The sequence below is a fragment of the Castor canadensis genome, chromosome 5, assembly GCF_047511655.1.
Source record: "Castor canadensis chromosome 5, mCasCan1.hap1v2, whole genome shotgun sequence".
NCBI lineage: Eukaryota > Metazoa > Chordata > Mammalia > Rodentia > Castoridae > Castor > Castor canadensis.
Window position 1 is genome coordinate 45201119 of NC_133390.1, and position 18446 is coordinate 45219564.

The 18446-nt window shown below is 34.1% G+C and overlaps 1 protein-coding gene across 7 annotated transcripts in view; it reads left to right on the forward strand.

The window, feature by feature from the left end:
• Epha6 (EPH receptor A6) overlaps positions 1 to 18446 on the forward strand; it is a 933912-nt gene that overhangs the window by 151734 nt on the left and 763732 nt on the right. Inside the window, exon 4 of one of the 7 annotated variants that reach the window (XM_074072952.1) lies at positions 13714 to 14233. The exons of the other annotated variants lie outside the window; for them this stretch is intronic. Coding sequence (XP_073929053.1) covers positions 13714 to 13766 — 53 coding nt within the window. The 3' untranslated portion in view covers positions 13767 to 14233. Of the gene's footprint in view, positions 1 to 13713; positions 14234 to 18446 lie in introns of those variants that run through there. 7 annotated transcript variants of the gene reach the window in all.

The following is an 18446-nucleotide window of genomic DNA, read 5'->3' on the forward strand; positions in this document are numbered from 1 at the left end:
CCAAATGGCTTTATAAAATATTTTATGCTGCAAAATTCAGTAAATAAAAGTTACACAGTTGAATGATTTTCAGTGAGTTTGGGAAGGAATATATAGGAATATATTATATATAGAAGCTATGTGGTTTTGTCACATTTAAAAATTAGTGGAAGTAATAAACATTGATAAAATAAAGTTTTAAAAATATTTAAATAGTTGTTCAATATTCAAAGTATTTATGTGGCTGGTTATTATTAAATATTACTTAAATATTTGTATTTTATGGCATTGATCACAGGACAGAAGTGATTGATCAACCATAATTGCCTAATGTTGATTTCATTTTGTTTTTTTTTTTTTGTTTGTATTAATACATGTGCTATGTGAAATTTCAGTCTTATTTATATGCTCTGAAATCTCTTGTTTGACAAGGATGGTTTGGGGCAAATGATAAAAAGCATCAGTTTATCTACAGCTTCTGCTTGTCTGTTTTTGTATCATCTTTCTTATCCTTCATCTGCTTTCGCCAAATGAGGGCATGGACATGGTACAAACGTAGGTCATGTTCTCATACAGGATGGCAGACAGTGGAAGATTTAAGCCTGAATTTTATGCCCATGACTTACTAACTTTGAAATCAGTTTTATTATCCATAAACTAGTGGTTATAATCAAGATAAACACATGTAAAACCCAAAATTTAGCACATATAGTGCCAACTAAATATAATACATTGCTTTTTTAAAACAAAAGGGAAATCAGAGATTTGGAGACTTTTTAAGGACAAGAATTTTGTTTTAAAATATTCAAATACTTAAATATTTAAAAGACTTGCTTGATTCTTTAATGGGCCTTTTTCTTTCCTCTAGTAATACTAAACTTCACATAAATAAATGTCAAATTAATTAAAACTCACATGAAGAAACATATAAAAACATTTGACTAAAACACCTCAAACAGTAATATGACTACATATATAATAGGAAAAGAAAAAAACAGTACCTTTACATTACTTTCTTTTCTTCTGGTTTATTCTCCTGAAACAATTTAGACTGTTGATTGATGATATTTTTTGAGCATCTACTCTCTCTTAATCACTTTGGTCAATGGTAAAAGTTAACATGAATTAGGCCTATATTTCAGTTATCTATTGCCATGAGAAAAAGCAGCACAAAACTCATTGGCTTAAAACCACCACAATTTATTTATTTGTCATTGTAGTTCTGCTTACTGTAGAATAAACAGAACTTACACATGCAGCTAAATTCCACTGGGTGCTTGACCAAAATTGGAATGCTCACTATGCTTTCTCATCTTCATGGCCTTTATCTAGCTGACCTCTCATTCTTTAAGAATCTAATTCAAAGTTTTCTACAATAGGGAAAGGAAAGGAAGTGAATCGGGAAGGGAAAGACTAAGGGAGAGTTTTTCACAATTCACCAGTGTTAAATGACTATGTAAGGAACTGAAAAAGGCAGTGAATATTGGGAAGTATATTGAGGGGGGCACTACTGTGACAGTAAACCACAGTCCACTCTCTGATTTCCCCTGATTAATGTCCCGCCTTCAGATACAAAATACATATGCTCCCACTATCATGACATCATGTTGAAACTTCATAGCTTGACCTGAAAAACGAAGAACTTGAAAGGTGAGATATTGTTCCTTACACACACACATGCATGAAACAGGGTCAGAGTAATTGAAAAACATTCTTTCATTCTAAATGTAGGAAAACACAGCAGTCACTGATCCATTTTGACTCTGAAATTCAGGTAGGTGTTTTCAGGATGCCATACCACAATGGCAGGGAACGTTCTCTGATTGGAGCCCAGCTCAGCTTCTTGGGATTGGCTTTCCATAGCTTTGGTTCCATTCTTGGTCTCCAGGTTCCCCCCACCTTTTTTTTTGGAAGAATTGCCAGTTATGAGTTTCAACAATTATCCTCAAACTTCCTGTCCTCCAAATTGTCACAATGTCCTCACCAGTTGTTCCTCAGTATAAATCATGAGCTGACCTTTCCTTATCCCTAAGACCAACTTCCTTATTGCTCTCCCAGTCTCCCCACCATCCTTCCAGTCTTCACTTTCTGTTCACCTCAAAGCCAATGCCTCAGGGTTTAGTTTCCTGTTATGGCAGCACGCTATATAGTGTACAAATTATTTGCTAGTTTTATAACTTCAGAATAATTCATGAGTTTTCCACATCTCTTTCTTTTTTTCATATTTCATCTAGCTGCATATTGCTCTGTCTTTCTTTTTCTGTGATGGGATTTCATTCAACTTTTAAGATGTAGCACAAATGTCTTGTATCAGGGTTCTGGCAAAGTTAATCTTCTCTCCTGTGTATTATAGTTTTTACTAATTATGTTCTGTTTCACCAGGGCTGTCAGATAAAACAGGCATATTTAAAAGTCACGAGTATAGTCAAGAGTAAGAAACTGACATGAGTGATCCTGAGGCAATGAGAATGGACTCTTCTAGTCACTGTAGAGCTAATGATGTGCCTACAGAGCCTCTGCTTCTCCTCATTTTTGTGAGCAGAAAAGGTACCTCTAGTGGGAGTTGTAATATTTTAGATGTAGAAGGCATAGAAAATAAATATATCCATCGTTTTTTGAATCAGGACACTAAATTACTGAGAATGAAACTTAATTTTCTGAAGTCACACAGTGGTAAGTAACAATACATTGAGACCTGAAGCCTTTGTGTGTTTTTCCTCGCTCTTTTCTTCTATTCTCCCCCTTGCTCACCTCCTCCCTTTCTTTCTGTCTCTTCTGTTTCCTCATTCCAGGCAGCTATGTTCCAATTCTGTTGCTTAAATGTTTCCTGCCTGCCAACCCAAAGGAGAGTAGCTTGTTACTCATTATTAGGCCCCTTTTGCTTTGTGTATATTTTCTATAGTGTAGGCACTTTAAGAAGAGGATTGACCACAGACATTCTTAAATTTAGACTGCTGCCATAAAGAAAAGCTCTGTAGAGCTGTGTGGAACTTTGCTCTTAGATATGGTAAATAAGAAAAATTATAGTGAGACTTTGGAAATTTTCATAATTTGCTTGATGAATTTAAGAACTTTTAGTTTGCTATGTAACAAAAACACAACAGGTGATTTACAATAGAATCAATACATATCTGTGCATACTACCCATATCTACTAATGATGTGTACTTACTTATATTTAAATAATTTATTATAGTAGTCTATCTTAAAAGTTGTATTATTACTGCATATTTGAATTTGTTATCCTTTTCTCTGTAATATTGTTGAGATATCCCTAGGTTCAAACTATAGATGCAGAAATGAGGCACTCTTATTCTTACTGTATCAATCAAATTTAAATGGACAGAAATATTATTTTATGCATATATGTTAAAAATTAAACCAATTGTAAATAATTTAAGTCACTCTATTATACATAATAAGCATTATTTTAATCTTGGCTTAAATAGCAAGCTATTTTTCATAACTATTTAAACCTTTTCCTAATTAAAACTGTCATGCTGGGCCTATTGATGTTAAAGATATAATTATTAATTGTTCTAATTCATTCTACTTAATGCAAATATTTTTCTGAGGGTTTGAATTAAAAATAACTGATTTATAAAGTACTAATTTGCATCAAATAGTCTTTCACTTTATATATATAAGACTATTTTAACATGGTGTAAGAAATAACTGGAAATAATTAGCATATAAATTTGGATGCAATTTTTGTTCAGTTGTATGAGTTCTGAAGTGACATGAATCCCTAATAAGCTCTGCTTGAACATTAATTTAGGATAAATCTCATTAAAGTAGTGGCATTTGTATTTAGAGATACTAGTTTGAGCTCAGACTTTTAGACCTGCTGGGAATATGTATATACTTCAAGCACACTTTCTTTAAGCCTGTAAGTATCATATGATATATTTTAACAAAATAACATTTAGCTATAGAATTAAAGTAAGAGCGAGGAAGATTTCTTTTAAAAACCTTTCCTTTTTTTCTAGAAACATGCTCTTACTTATTTATTTCCCTCTAGCACTGCTTTAAAATCCAGGAGGAAACAATGGTGGCAGCTCCCTGGCCATTGTGTTATTGCTCACAGAGGTGAATGGGCTACACAAGACTGTTAGTGACTTGGCCATTGATTTGGTCTCCTGAAGAGTGGGTTATTAAGGCTTCGTGGCACAGTCCTCTGCTGCAGTTCAGAAACACTTGTGCTCTGAGTTTATGGTCTTCTGTTTGATCATGTTATCAGAGATCACTATGCAAGCAGAGAGCATAAAAAAATTTGTGGTACCAGGATTTGATGGCATTAAATAAGCAGGTTGAAGGATATGATGAGAAGCCAGAAGGTGAGATTGAGATTAATCCAAATAGTATTTTCACTTTCAAAAGGATCTCACACACTAAATATAAATGCTTGCAATATAAACTTCGATTCCAAACAAAGCTGAGTTTTCATGAAACAATTCCAGGCTTTCATTTTGCTTGAGAAGAATATGAAATCAAAGAAGCTTGAAGGAATCTAAAAATAGAAGATATTATTTCCAAGCAAGACAGGATCAAGTTGAATAATTATATTATGGTTTATTCTTGGCCACAGTTTTTAAAATATATTGAGATGAAAACTGTTTTTAAATGAAGATATTTAGGAAGTTACTTAAACCTTATTAGCATCAATTAATATTTAACATCAGTGTTAATATTTTACACTGCTAGCTCGAAAAATATAAGTCCTATTTCTATAGGGACTATCCTTAATTTTTTAAAGATATTTTAGCACATATATTTTCTCAAGGGTATAAATTTATCCAGTACTTCTGTTTTCTTTCTAAACATAACATAACATGCCACCCTCTGAAATGGCTATATTCCTTGTGAATATTGTCTGGAATTTAATTTTATCTTTAAATCCACAATATTCATAGAATTATTGGGTTAACACTTAGATATTACAGTATATACTGACAGTTTTTAAACTTGTTAACTGTTCAGTGCTTATCTGCTTCCTTCTGAAATCAAGTATTCATTTTTCTGAAATGTATCACTGATTTATTTATTTTTGGTGGTACTGGAGTTTGAACTCAAGGCCTCATGATTGTTAGGCAGGTGCTCCACCACTTGAACCATGTCCCTAGCCCATTTTGCTTTGTTTTCTGATACGGTCTTGTGTTTCTGCCTGACCTGGCCTTGACCACAATCTTCCTGCCAATGCCTCCTGTGTAGCTGGAATTGCAGATGTTTGCCACCATACTTGGGTTATTTGTTGAGATGAAGTCTTGCTAACTTTTTTCTTTGGCTGGGCTCAAATTGTGATCCTCCTGAGCTTGCCTCCTGAGCAGCTAGGATTGCAGTCATGAGCCACTGTGACCAGCAAGTATATCCTTTAGTACTTATTTTGGTAAGTTTCTATTAGTACTTCAGCCGTTTGTTTAATGGATATCTAAAAATATCTTTAAGGTTGGGAATGTAGCTCAGTGGTAAAGAATTTATTTATATTGTTTAAGGCCCTGGGTTTAATCCCTAGTACCACACAACAAAAATCTTTACTTTGCTTTCCCCTTTCAAAGATTATTTATCTGAGTATAGAATATTACATGAGAATTATTCTTCCTCAGTATTCTAAAAATATGATATCCTTGACTGTGAGAATCAATTGTTGCTAATGATCTCCTGGCAGTCTGGTTGTCATTACTTGGGAGGTTGTAGATAGGTTCCATATTTGTGGGCTTCGTGATGATGTGTCAGGTTTTCCTACTTCTCATTGTGTGTTTCTAAGGAGAGCAAGAGAGAGAAAGAGAGAATAGAAAGGGAGACGGAGAGGAAGAAGGGTAAAGGGGGGAGGAGACATATTCTGTATTTATAGAATTTTTATCAGATGTTTTTTGAAGATTTTCAATTTATCATTTGTCTTTGAAGTCTTTTTTCATATTTTATTTATATTTTCATATTTTGTTTATATTTCAACCTCAACACTAATTTCCAGGTTTTGAATTTTCACTTTTGACCACACCTAGTTAAGAGTTTATCTCTTTTATGGAGACATTTTTACTTTGATGAATTTTTAATTATTTTCATTCTCATTTGCAATCATTTCATTTCTCCCTGCTTTGTTTCATAATTCCCTTTTCTCTTTAATGGATATTTTTTATCCCCTAAAGACTTTCAGTCACATCCAAATTGATTTGGGGTCTAAACTAATATCCTCACTGTTCAGTGTGCTGACTATATTTCTAAATGTTTGTGTCTATCATGTGCTTTGAAAATGCAACTTATAGGCTAATTTGTCTGGGAACTTCACATTTTATTGTTTTCTATTCTCTGGTCTTTTTTTTCCTTTTAATTTGGAGATTTTGTAGTTGAACCAATCCAGTTCCCTGAGGCCTTAAGTAAGGAAAAACTCAATAAGCCTAATAAATTCACAAAAGAATTCATGTTAGTAGTCCTGGCTGACAGGTAGGTAGTTCCACTTCATGAAGTGACTCAGAGGTCCAGACCTCTTGCATTTAGAGAAGCAGGCATCCCTTAGAGACTTGCAGTTGTCTGTGGGTAGCTCAGAGATTGTAGGAGGCACGTGCCTTCTTAAGCAATTCATATTCAAAGAGACACATATTACTTCCTATTATAGGCTAACACTGAGAACAATTATATGGCCACCATCAGTACAAACAGGGGTGGAATGCTGTTAAATGCCTTCAAATGCTGTCCCAGGCCCAGTAGTCATTTTTCAACAGTTCTTTCCCATGGATGAGGAAGTCCACATTTTTCTAGACAATTTGTCATTTCTGCAAAACTCTGCCCTTTATCCACAAAATGTACATACTCATCATACATACATGATCATGCAAAGTGTTCTGCATTGCGTTATATGTGTCTTATCATCTGATGGCCCACCAATTAAGTGGCAAGAAATGTCTTCTGGCATAAAGTAGACAATGGCATAAATAAAGTTCTTATTAAGAAAGGGGAATAATCTTAAAGTTATTTTAACTAAAATAAATTGAATATAGAAAGAAAAACAGTATATATTATCTCTCATATTTTAAAAATATGTTAAAAATAAAGCCAATTGGAATGTATAATAGTGATTACTAGAGGCTAAAAGGGTGGAGGGGTGCTAAATGGAGATTGGATAAGGGAGTGGGGACAAAAACACAATTAGACAGGAGTGGTAAGTTCTAGTGTTCTGTGGGTAACTGTGGTTAACATAACTCATTATATATTTTATGAATAACTAGAAGAGTGACTCAAAGTGTTGAAAAAAGTATTGAAAAGAAAATGTAAATGATTACGGTAATTTGATTGGTATACACCATATTCATGTATGGAAATAACACACATTACTCCATAAACATGTAATAACATTAATTGATTACTTAAGAATAATGGAAACACAGATGTGACTTCTCCTTAGCAATGATGGAATCTGTCTGGGCAGGCATTGTAAGCACAACAGATATGGATGCTAGGCCAATGGTGCGCTTACCCATTGTTCTTATTATCCTTTGGCTCCCCTATCTGTGAGCTGTTTCTCACCCATGACCATTACTGATACAGTAAAAGAACAGCTGTGATAGCCTGTATCATGTTCGTCCATTTTGGGTGTTCAACTACTATTTTTTTTTTGGAGGAGGTTGAGACAAAGTCTTACTATGTTGTCTATGCTGGACTTGAACTCACAGTCCTCCTGCCTCAGCCTCTTGAGTCCTGGGATTGCAGGCTCCATCACTGTGCACAGATCAAGGATCATTTTATAACTACAGGCTGTTTTAGTCCAGACTCATGGTGTGCTGGCAATAAGATTTCCTAAAAATCAGTAGATCATTTTGATTTGTCAATTTTATGTGTCATAAATTACATACAAATCCCACACCCAAATTTTTCTTGAACATAGTCTCTAAGTGTGTCCCATTTGTTTGGTAGCTTATCTGGTTGCTTCTTTGTTCATATACATCCTTTACCTTAATGCAGCCAAGCTGAGGACATCATAGACAATAGAGCTGAATAGATCTGAGACATAAGGTTATGTGTCTTTTAACTGGAATGCTTTAGTCTATCTTTGGTCCTTAAGATGTTTTCTTCTTAGTTTTGGTTCTGTGTGATGGGGAAGAAAATCACCTTTACTCATCCTGAAAGGATCAAGGTTCTACAATCTCATATTTCTTTTCTTTGCATTCAGCTTTTGGCACAGCTAATTGTTCTGAGCACATGTCCTCAGAAATATCTTAAGTGTGTCAAGTAGCAGCTACAAAAAATAATATTCCTGACCTTCCTCTCAAGTTATCCCAGATAAAAGTTTTACCAAGAATATTACTATTGCATAATACAGGTTTCATTCTGTTTAGCTTCCTTTTACAGTTCACACATTACCTCCATCCTAACTGCTAAATTTAATACCATATTAAGTTCTTGTAATGGGTATATCCCAACTGAATATAGGCATATATACATGTATAATGTTTGTATATTTGAGTTAAGATATTATTTAAAAACTGAGGTAACTGGATATGGTAGGACATTTCTATAATCCCAGCAACTCATGAGGCAAGATCTGGAGGACTGTGAGTCAAAACCATCTCCAGATTAAAGTTTGTGAGACTCCATCCCAACCAGTAATGTGGGCATGGTGATAAAGTCTGTACTCCCAGCTATGAAGAAGCACAGGTGGGAATATTGCAAGTCAAGACCAGCCCATACAAAATGAGAGACTGATCTGAAAATAACTAATGCAACAAAAAGGCTGGGGTCATACCTCAATAGGTAGAGTACCAGCTTAGCAAGCACAAGGCCCTGATTTCAAATCCCATCCTACCAAAAAAAGGCTGAGTTAACAAATCAAATTCTCAATTTCAACCTATGGAACATATAAATGTTTGGTTTTTATTCACATTAGAGTTCAAGGTGTTCCTAGTGGTTAAGGTTTTTCCTTCATATATGAAATAACAGAACTATGCATTTTCTATCTCCATTTTCACCTGTGGCCTTGCCATCATTAAACAACAAGTGGAAGAAGAAGGAGTATATAGAAAACACAGCTGTATCTTGAAAGTGTTGGCAGAGATGTGACATTTAATTTTTACCCTGTGTTAGTCACTTTTATTGCTGGGACCAAAACACCCGACAAAAACAACTTTGTGGAGGAAGGAGTTATTTTGTGTCATGGTTGCAGAAGATTCAGTCCATGGTCACTTGGCCCCATGCACTTGGGTAGAACATCCAGGTGATGGGAGTGTATAGCAAGAGCAGGTTCTTCACCCCTGCAAACAGAAATGGGGAAACGGAGAGGGGCCCAGGACAATTCACAGCCCCCCAAGGACATGTGCCAAGAGACCTACTTCCTCCAGCTAAGTTTCTAGGATGTCCCAAAACAACTCCACCAGCTGGGGATGAAGATACAGCACGTGAGCACAAGGGGGGCAGTTCACATTCAAACTACATCATGCCTATGGTCAGCACACTTGTACATGTTATATAATCTGTAAAGGTTCTTAGTACAAGCTGCAGTTTTAGGCTGTATCCAGTACAGGTAATCAGGACTTACTTTTTGTCAACAGAGGAGCAGAAAAACAAGATATTTGTAAATTATCAGATGTAAATTTTCAGATGAAACCAAATTAAACATTAAAAGAAAAGCTATTATAAATTTAAACCTATTCTCTTTCCATAGAAATAAATAGGATTCGGCCATTTTGATGAGGTTCCCACTATTCCCTTGTAGAACCCCCAAGCAGCATCACAGAAGGTTCAGAGTGTGTGTGCCCCAGAGATACGCTATAGGACATGAAAGGTATTGTGGCAAACATCTAACAGAGGTTCCACTTTTCATTTGAAAAAATGTATTATCATAGGAAATATCACATTTAATAAATCTTTGCTTAATCCGTATTAAATTGTATTCTAACTATTATAACATCTATAAGTAGCAAAATGTTGGTATCTTTTACAATGTAGGGACTGATCTCATTATATAACCAGAGCTAGCTTAGGGACTGCAGATCTGTGATTGCCTGCACAATCTCCATTGAACTAAAATTTAATAAATTGCATTTTCAAGATGTTCACATATCTAAGCTCCAGAGAACTATATTTAAAAGGACTACAGATTTAGCTTTCCGGAAACAGGCTGTTAAAGAAAAGACAAAGGAAAAACTTGTTAGAGATGATGAAGTGTATGAGCTAGATTTGAAAAATAGAGAATAAAATGTTTATTTTTATTTAAGACATCTTATTGTCCCTTATGAGAAAAGCAGTCCTGATTTTGGTTAAAGTAACAACTATTATGATTTCCTGGTGTGAAGGGTAAAAATAAACCCAAGATACAAATTTTGGTGATCTTGGAAGACATCCTCAATGCTTTTGAGTGTTTTGAGACAGTGACATAACAAAAATGTCAGAAATTACTAGTGTTCTCAGTTATGCATGTGCCCTTTCAAGAAGTAATTCTTTTTCGCATTCAAAATTTTTCTCTTTTGGCAGGTAATACTCTACAATGAAAAATTTTACTATTATTTATAGTTTTCCTTCCTGATTCTATATGAAAAATAAATCCTGATAACCAGTTACTATTTTCAGTCTGAGCTTAGTACAAACTGTCTGTTTTTAGAGTTAATCTCAATAAATGAGGAATATCATATTATTGAAAATGTTAGTCTCAGATGATAAATTTAAACAAATGGAGATTTCCAGTTACTTTATACAAGGACTATCTCCATATAAAGAAGATGCAGTCTCAACGATTGATGTTAACTTTCAGTGCATAAAAACAAACTGTTTTATCTTCAACAGCAAACAATGAAAAAAGTAAGTCTTAGTCCTATTATTTGACAGTATTAAAAGTGACTGCTAATAAAAAATCATGGAGCCCTGAAAGATGCAAACCCTGTTGTGTTGGACAGAGACAAAAAACCATTGTCTTGGATTGAATTCTTTAAGTAGAATACAACTAATAGTGGAAATACTTTCCTCACAAGTTAGCCTTCATTTTATTAAACCACTTATTAAGTATCTTCATTAAGGAATATAACTTCAAAAGCATTCAATAAAGGATTGCAAGTTGATCTGTTAAGAGAACCTGAGAGTAAAGATTGTATTATTCAAAAAATAAGGGTGTGTGTATGTATGTCTAAAGAATGTTTTTTGTGGTTTTTTTGGTTTTTTTTTTTTCAGTACTGTGGTGTGAACTCAAGCCTAAACCTTGAGCCACTCTGCCAGTCTTTTTTTGTGATGAGTTTTTCAACAGAGGGTCTTTTGAACCATTTGCCCCTGCTAGCTTGAACTGTGATCCTGATTGCTGCCTCCTAAGTAACTAGGATTACAGATGTGAGCCACTGGCATACTACTTGTATTTTTGTTGTTTTAATTGAGATATGTTAATGCAGTGTTGGCTATTGGTATAAGAAACTTTTCTCAAAAACTCCCTTGGATGTTAGCTAATTCTCTCATGTATAGTAGTATGTTGACTATATGCCATGCTAGACATTGAATATATATTTGTTTAAAAAAATTGATGAGTTAATTCTTCATATTGTTTGTATAAAAGGATGCACAGAAGCAAATAATAAAATTCAGATTATCTTTTATTTAAAAATTAAAACAAATTTTATGTGAACCAAGGACTCAATTTATAATAGATTCCTATTTTATCTTTCTACTTTCAGATTATATTTACCTTTCAACATTTACATTAATTGAATGTGCTTGGTAAGGTCTGATGTAGGCTTAGACACCATTGCATATCTGTCGTATTCTGGAAACTATAAATTACCGTTAATTACCATGATCTTGTAACTGGAAATTCTAGGTCAGAGACTCTACTCAAGAATTTCCACATAATAGGTCTGGTTACTTGTCCCAATATGCCAAATGAAGAGTTGAGTGATATAAAGGACATTGAAAGGAGCTGTATTGTATGACACAGACACACCACGGGAAGAGACAAAGTAAGCATGTCAGCCCATCTTTGGACTGACAGGGACTTTTGGGTTAAATAGACAAAGAATTGGGACAAGAGGTAAGAGTCATAAAATTTATTAAACAGTCCCTATTACAGATGTGGTCTGGTGGTCAAAGGTGTTGTCTTTTTGATCATCATCTCAAGATGGTCAGACAAGTCTTGGTCACAATATTGCTATAGGGGAGGTTAAAATTCTGACACAAGATGTTATGGATCAGTTTTGTCCTTAAGGTAGGACCTAAGATGTCTTGAAGGTGACTACAGAGAGAACAGGTCAGAGCAAATACATATAAAATGGAGGAAAGGATGCCAAACTTTCATACTACTTTTTTTTTAACCCTTTGCACAAATGAAAATTTGCCAAACAACATACTAGACTTTTCTGCATAATATTGTTTAAATAAATGTGAGTTACTTGTTTGATGGGACATACACTTAGTTAGAGGTGGCAATTTTACATACTTTGTTATGCTGTAAAACACATTTTAAATGGGAATTCTTTGAAATTATTCCACACTTGTTCATAATCTTGAACACGTGCTTTTTAACAAATATATTCCAAAACTATGATATATACTATGCCTGCTTTGATGGTAAGGACCTTTATTTCAACCAAAATAATAGTGGTTTTTTTTCAAATTATAAAACATGTTATGTACATTTGTAAGAGTTTCCATTTTTTATATGCATCTTTTTGTGTGTACCTGGAAGCCTTAGGAAGAGACTGTAATGTTTGCAGCAGATATTATTGATGTTCACACAATTTGGTGATCTATTTAACAAATGAAAAACTTATGTATAATTTCTGAACCTGTTAATGAAATATTGAAGTGAGTTATGAGTCCAACATGTGAACTCTCTTTTTCAATTAATATTGCTTCAAAGGACTGATGATCAAAGTATATAAAAAATTCCTAAAGGGAGATAGCCATACTCTTTTGAAGGGATTTTCCTTAATTTGGTAACAATGAATGTTTATTTATCTACTGACTAGTGATCATGGAAAGGTAGTGTTTCATAAAAAATGCCTTAATTTTGCTGACAGCTTGACTATTTTCCCAAATGGTTAGCTTTTCAAAATTTGTCTTATATATATTAATAAACAGGATGAAAGTTTAATCCTAATTAAAATAATGCCATTGTTATATCTAATGAACCCTCTACAGATAAGTAAAGTGAAGATTTTAGGGAAAACCTTTATTATTAGAGAAGGAATATAGTGGTCAACATTTTCTCTCCCTTTTCATAGAAAATTAGTAATTAAAATGGAGTAAATACTCATGTTAAAAGAAAAGTATACTCTGAAATTACAAAGATGAAAATATTATTTTCTGATAAAACTATATACTATAATAATAGCAAGGGAAACATATATTTCATTGGAAAAATCAATGACAAGGAAACAACTTGAAATGATTTTGCAGTTGTCACTAAACAGAGCCACAAATAGCAGTGGAACTTCTCCCTAGAAACATCATGATGCTTATTTGTGTTCTCCAATGGAGTCCAAGAGTGCTTTGATTACAGTTAATTCATTTCTTCTTTTCCTCAACTTCTATCCCTTTTTTTACTTTTCATTTTTATTTTTTATTATTGTGTTGGTTGGGCATACATTGTGGCATCTACAAAAGCTCTTACAATATATCAAATATATCATACTTGAATTCACCCCCTCCCCCATTCCTGGAATACTTTCAATAGGTATCATTTTTCCATTTACATACATGTGCACACACAATATTTGCACCATATTTACCTTCTTTCACTATTTCTCCACCTCCTCCTTCCCTCCCACAGGTGCCAAACTGGCAGGTCCTATTCCACCCTCCTGCTCTCTGATTTTTGTATAAGAAAAGAAGACCACTAGGCTCTGTCTGGATCATCTTTTTCAATACCGAGATAGATGCTTTCTAACTAAAAAGTGCTACAAAGGCAAACAATAAAAATTTTAAAAGCCATTAAAATTGTCCTCTACAATTTTCATGTTAAAAAGAAAATATGTGTATATGACTAATTAAAATGAATTGTGCTTGTGAAAGACTGTGAGCTCTTAATGATGATCAAAAAGGGAGAGTTAAAATATGCAAAGTAGGAAGGGCTCTGGAGAGCCATGACACCTTAGGTGAAGGTGATGCTGGAGGACTAGGCCCTGCATCCAAAGGACACAGCTTCCCAAGGAGTGGTCCTGATCCCTCAGAGTTATCATGTTTGCCCAGCTCACTGAAAGTAGTGTTTTGTTGTTGCAACAGAAAAACTTCACCAATAGAAGATCTGTGGGAAGTGAAAGTTTTGAATTAAGGGAAAACATTTAAGGAAATTCAACCTCTTTGCATACTATTTCAGAATGACTTCCTTGGCGTATACTTCACACTATTCTGTTAATTTGTAGTTTCTTCATCCTTCCATTTTTCATTCACCCTGAAGAAAATCTACAGCTTCATTAATCCCAAAGTACAAAAGGGAAATCCCAAAATGCGGAATGAAATAAGTATTGGGGATATGTGTTATATTAAAGCAGCTTATTATGTTAGCTAAGATGTTTCTGCCTATGATGGTTCACAAAATAAACACAATGAAATGACCACAGATCATGCATGCTCACTAGTAATGAGTATGATAGCTATGAATTAGAATTAAATTATGTTATATAATCTTGTAATAATATTTTCTAATTTTTGTGCATAGAAAACCTTTGACTATTTGTATTAACTAACTATTGCACCTAATTTAATAATAATTCTGCCAGTTTTTGTTCTTGATGCACTACTGTTTATATTTGATATTTACTATATTCACAAAATCATTTGTATACACATTAAATTGTGAAAGCTTTCCTGGACTTCAAAATAATAATGTATGTTGCAACAATAAAACCAACACTTCTGATTTTAACTAAACAATTCTGAATTTTGGTACTTGATTCAAAGCTCTTTCTCTAAATATCCTTATTTTCCTTTTCCTTTTTCTTTGCCTTTTGATGGGACTAGAGTTCGAACTCAGGACTTCATGCTTATAAAACATATGCTCTAGCACTTAAGGCATACCTCCAGCACTATCAGTATTTTCAACAGAATCTATAGTTCAATATTTTTTCTATCTATTGTTACATTTATTGTCTTTCTACTTTTGTTTTGATCATTTGAAATGATTTCCCCCTCTGGTTTTCCATACTGAAATTTTTAAATGAATAAGAAATATTTTACCTTCAGGAAGTACTTGAGTTTTGAGTTTTCATAAGGATGAACTCTTCACTTTATAGAGATTGCAACATAATTATCAATTTCCAAAAATATGTAATCTGCATATAAAAATTCTAAGAAAAAACTATTTTCATCAAAAATATTTGTTTGCTTTCAAATAAAATACGCAAAATTCAGTTTATGATTGAGACAAAATTGACAACTTATAACATTTCTGTGAAGTTTAATAACATAAAGTAAATTGCACTTTAAAGTGGCAATTTAATAGCATTGACATATGCTTATAGCTGTGATGAAAAGCAGTAGTCATCAATCAATTTGGACAGATTTTTAATAAAGTGGAGAGCATATGTATACACATATAATGCATATGTATGTATTATGTGTGTGCTGTATGCATATGTAATTTTTTTGTCTTTTCTCATAAGTGTGTCTACCACGATTAAGGATACGCTTCTTTTAGTATGTGCAATTGTCTCTAAGATGAGTGAATACAGCTCTGATGTTTAAATATAGGGGTAATCAGTTCAATTATTGGCCCATGTTCTTTACTTCTCATTGTGTTTGTACCCTGTCCATTAAAATTTACCATTCTTTTTACAGAAGGGCAGATATCTATCTAGATTCCTTGACTTTGTTATCAGCTTTCTGTTTTAGAAAATTAAATAAGAGTCTAAGTCACAGTGTACCAGTTCTAAAGTCTGTGACTGGAGCGATCTTGCCTTTGTCTGTTCTCTTGCACTTCTGTCAACACCAGGAGAAGAAATTTCCTAGTATATATTGGGGAAGAATGAATCCCAGACAGAAATGAGGATCCAGCCCAGATAGATTCATAGATCAAACCCTGCTTCATCCAGGCTAGATCAGATGATCCCAGCAAACACCCAGGATAAATGCTGGAACATAAAAGACACCAATAAAGCTGGATCTAGTCACAATAATAAAATATGATTAATGAGTGCAAAAAGTTCACAGAGAGGTCATTTTACTAAAATGACAAGGAAACACATCATGTTTTTCTAACCAGGCAAGAAAAATACATCATTTCTAGGAGAGTCCAGGTTAGTTTACAAAAAAAGAAAAAAGAAAACTTTACTGGGCTATAGAGTTCATAAGTCTATTGAAGCATGGATGAAAGCTCAAAAACACAGGACAGAGAGACAAAGCAGTAATGGTTGATGCTAGTGAAGATAGAAAGTAATGATAATAACTAGTAGTAGGGGCCCTACTGTGAAAAATTCTATTTTCCAGGCTCATGGTGGAATGCAAGCTTTGTGCAGAAGGAGAGGTTTCAGAGAATGAGTTTCTCACTGGTTCAAGGAAGTAAATTCTAGCCTCATGGTTAAAAGTTACTTGCTGAAGGAGATTTGATGAACATTTTAAGAACCACCTCAACAGCTTTTTAAATTTTTCTTTATGCATAGGTTTGTGCTTAAATCATTCTCCACAGTTTGTTCTTTATTTTAATGAATCACAATTTATAAAACACCTTTATTATATATATATATATATATATAATTCCTGTGATCCTAGTCTCATTATTAAAATGAAGAGACTTGCTTTCAGAGTGGGTAAATGCACTCTACCTTCAAAATATATTTTCTGTCTGTTTATTCCTCTGCAACACTATTAATCTCATAGGTCAGACTTAGATTGAATAACCTGACATTTCCACATTTGAACTCAACAAACCATTCTCCAAGGAGTATCTGCTTTTGTCCTTTATCTTCCATTGGCTTCATGTTATCATTAAATTAAAATCCTAACTCATGGCCACACTCAGTAGCCCTTCACCTTGCCATGATCTAGCCCTTGCCCATGCAGCTTTACTGCCAGCTGCACCTTCCTGACTTCCTATGACTGCACCTGTTCCCACATCACCCTGTGTTTAAAATTCTCCAAGCTTTTTCCTTTTTTAGGGACATTGCATTCATTCCCTCCTCTGTCTTAAACATCTCTTTTCTATTCCTAAGTATTAGTCCACTAGGGCTGCCATAACAAATGCCACAAAATGGGTCACTTAGCAAAAATTTACTTTTTCATAGTTCTGAATACTTGAAATACAAGATCAAAATAAGCATGAGGTAATGAGAACAATTAGTTTCTCACTAAGTTCTCTCACTACATTTCTTTTGTGCACAGACACTTATGGTGTCTCTTCCTCTTTTTATAAGGACACTGTGTTTTATTTTGTTTTTAGAATTTGGCCCCATTCTCGTGACTTTGTTTAAACTCAGTAACCTTCTTAAAGGCTGTATCTCCAAATTCATTCACATTTTGGATAAAAGTTTCAACCTGTGTATTTTGGAAAGCACAATTCAGTCTATAACTCTTTCTCTTCTTCTCTGCTGCTCAGATCATCACATGGCTGATGCCTTTTCATTATTCAGGTGATTTCCAACATTTCTTCAGATAGTGCTTCCTCAACTGTGGTCTGTTTCCAAAGTAATAGAACTACAGGACCAAGGCCATGTCTGCTTGGTCACTAATCATTAAGATCTAGTTATATCTAGTATTGCACTTGGCATGTATGAAATATTGAAAAAACATTTTTGAATGAATATATAATTCTAGTACTCTGGGTGAAACCATGTGCCATAGACATCAGCAATACATTTCTTGTTCTATTTCTCAGGGGTAGACACTTGAGTTTAATGATCCAGGTTTTTTCAGAAAAAGTTACCACATGTCATTATTTTAATAGGATGTCATTCTAATTTTTCCAGTAATTGCCCCCAGCTATGTTATAATGAAATGTCCCATTTTTTTTTCCTCACCAGTTGGCATCTTCCTTGACTCTTTCTTGGACAGATGCCATAAGTTTTTGGCTACTTGGGTTTTAGTTTATTCATTTACTTATTCATTTTAATATGCCAATCACAAATTTCAATCAAAACCTTTTGTATATTTAACATCTGTGATGATAGCTCTTGCATCTTCAAGAGTACCAGGGTGTGGGTAGCTTCCAGATACCTCTTCTCTCTCATACTTCTAGATGTGAGCTCCATATGGCAAGAGTATGATGTGACAAGAGAAATGTAATCTCTTACTCAATAAGTTTGCAGTCTTCTTTTTGTTGCTTATTTCTGCTTCTCAGGCTGACAGTCACTTTGAATGTTCTCTACCTGGCTGGCCTCCAAATGTCTGAGTTCTCTGTGTAATGGATGTGCTTTCCTTTGAGTGTTACGCGAGAGGTGTCCTATTTCCTGGATCACTGAAGAAGCAGGTCAAAGTTCAGCTCCAAATAGTTCATTGCTTTATTTCTTCTTTATTCCAACAAGACTGCTGCTAAGGCACCTTTTCTCATGGTTTCTGCTTCAGTGACTATTA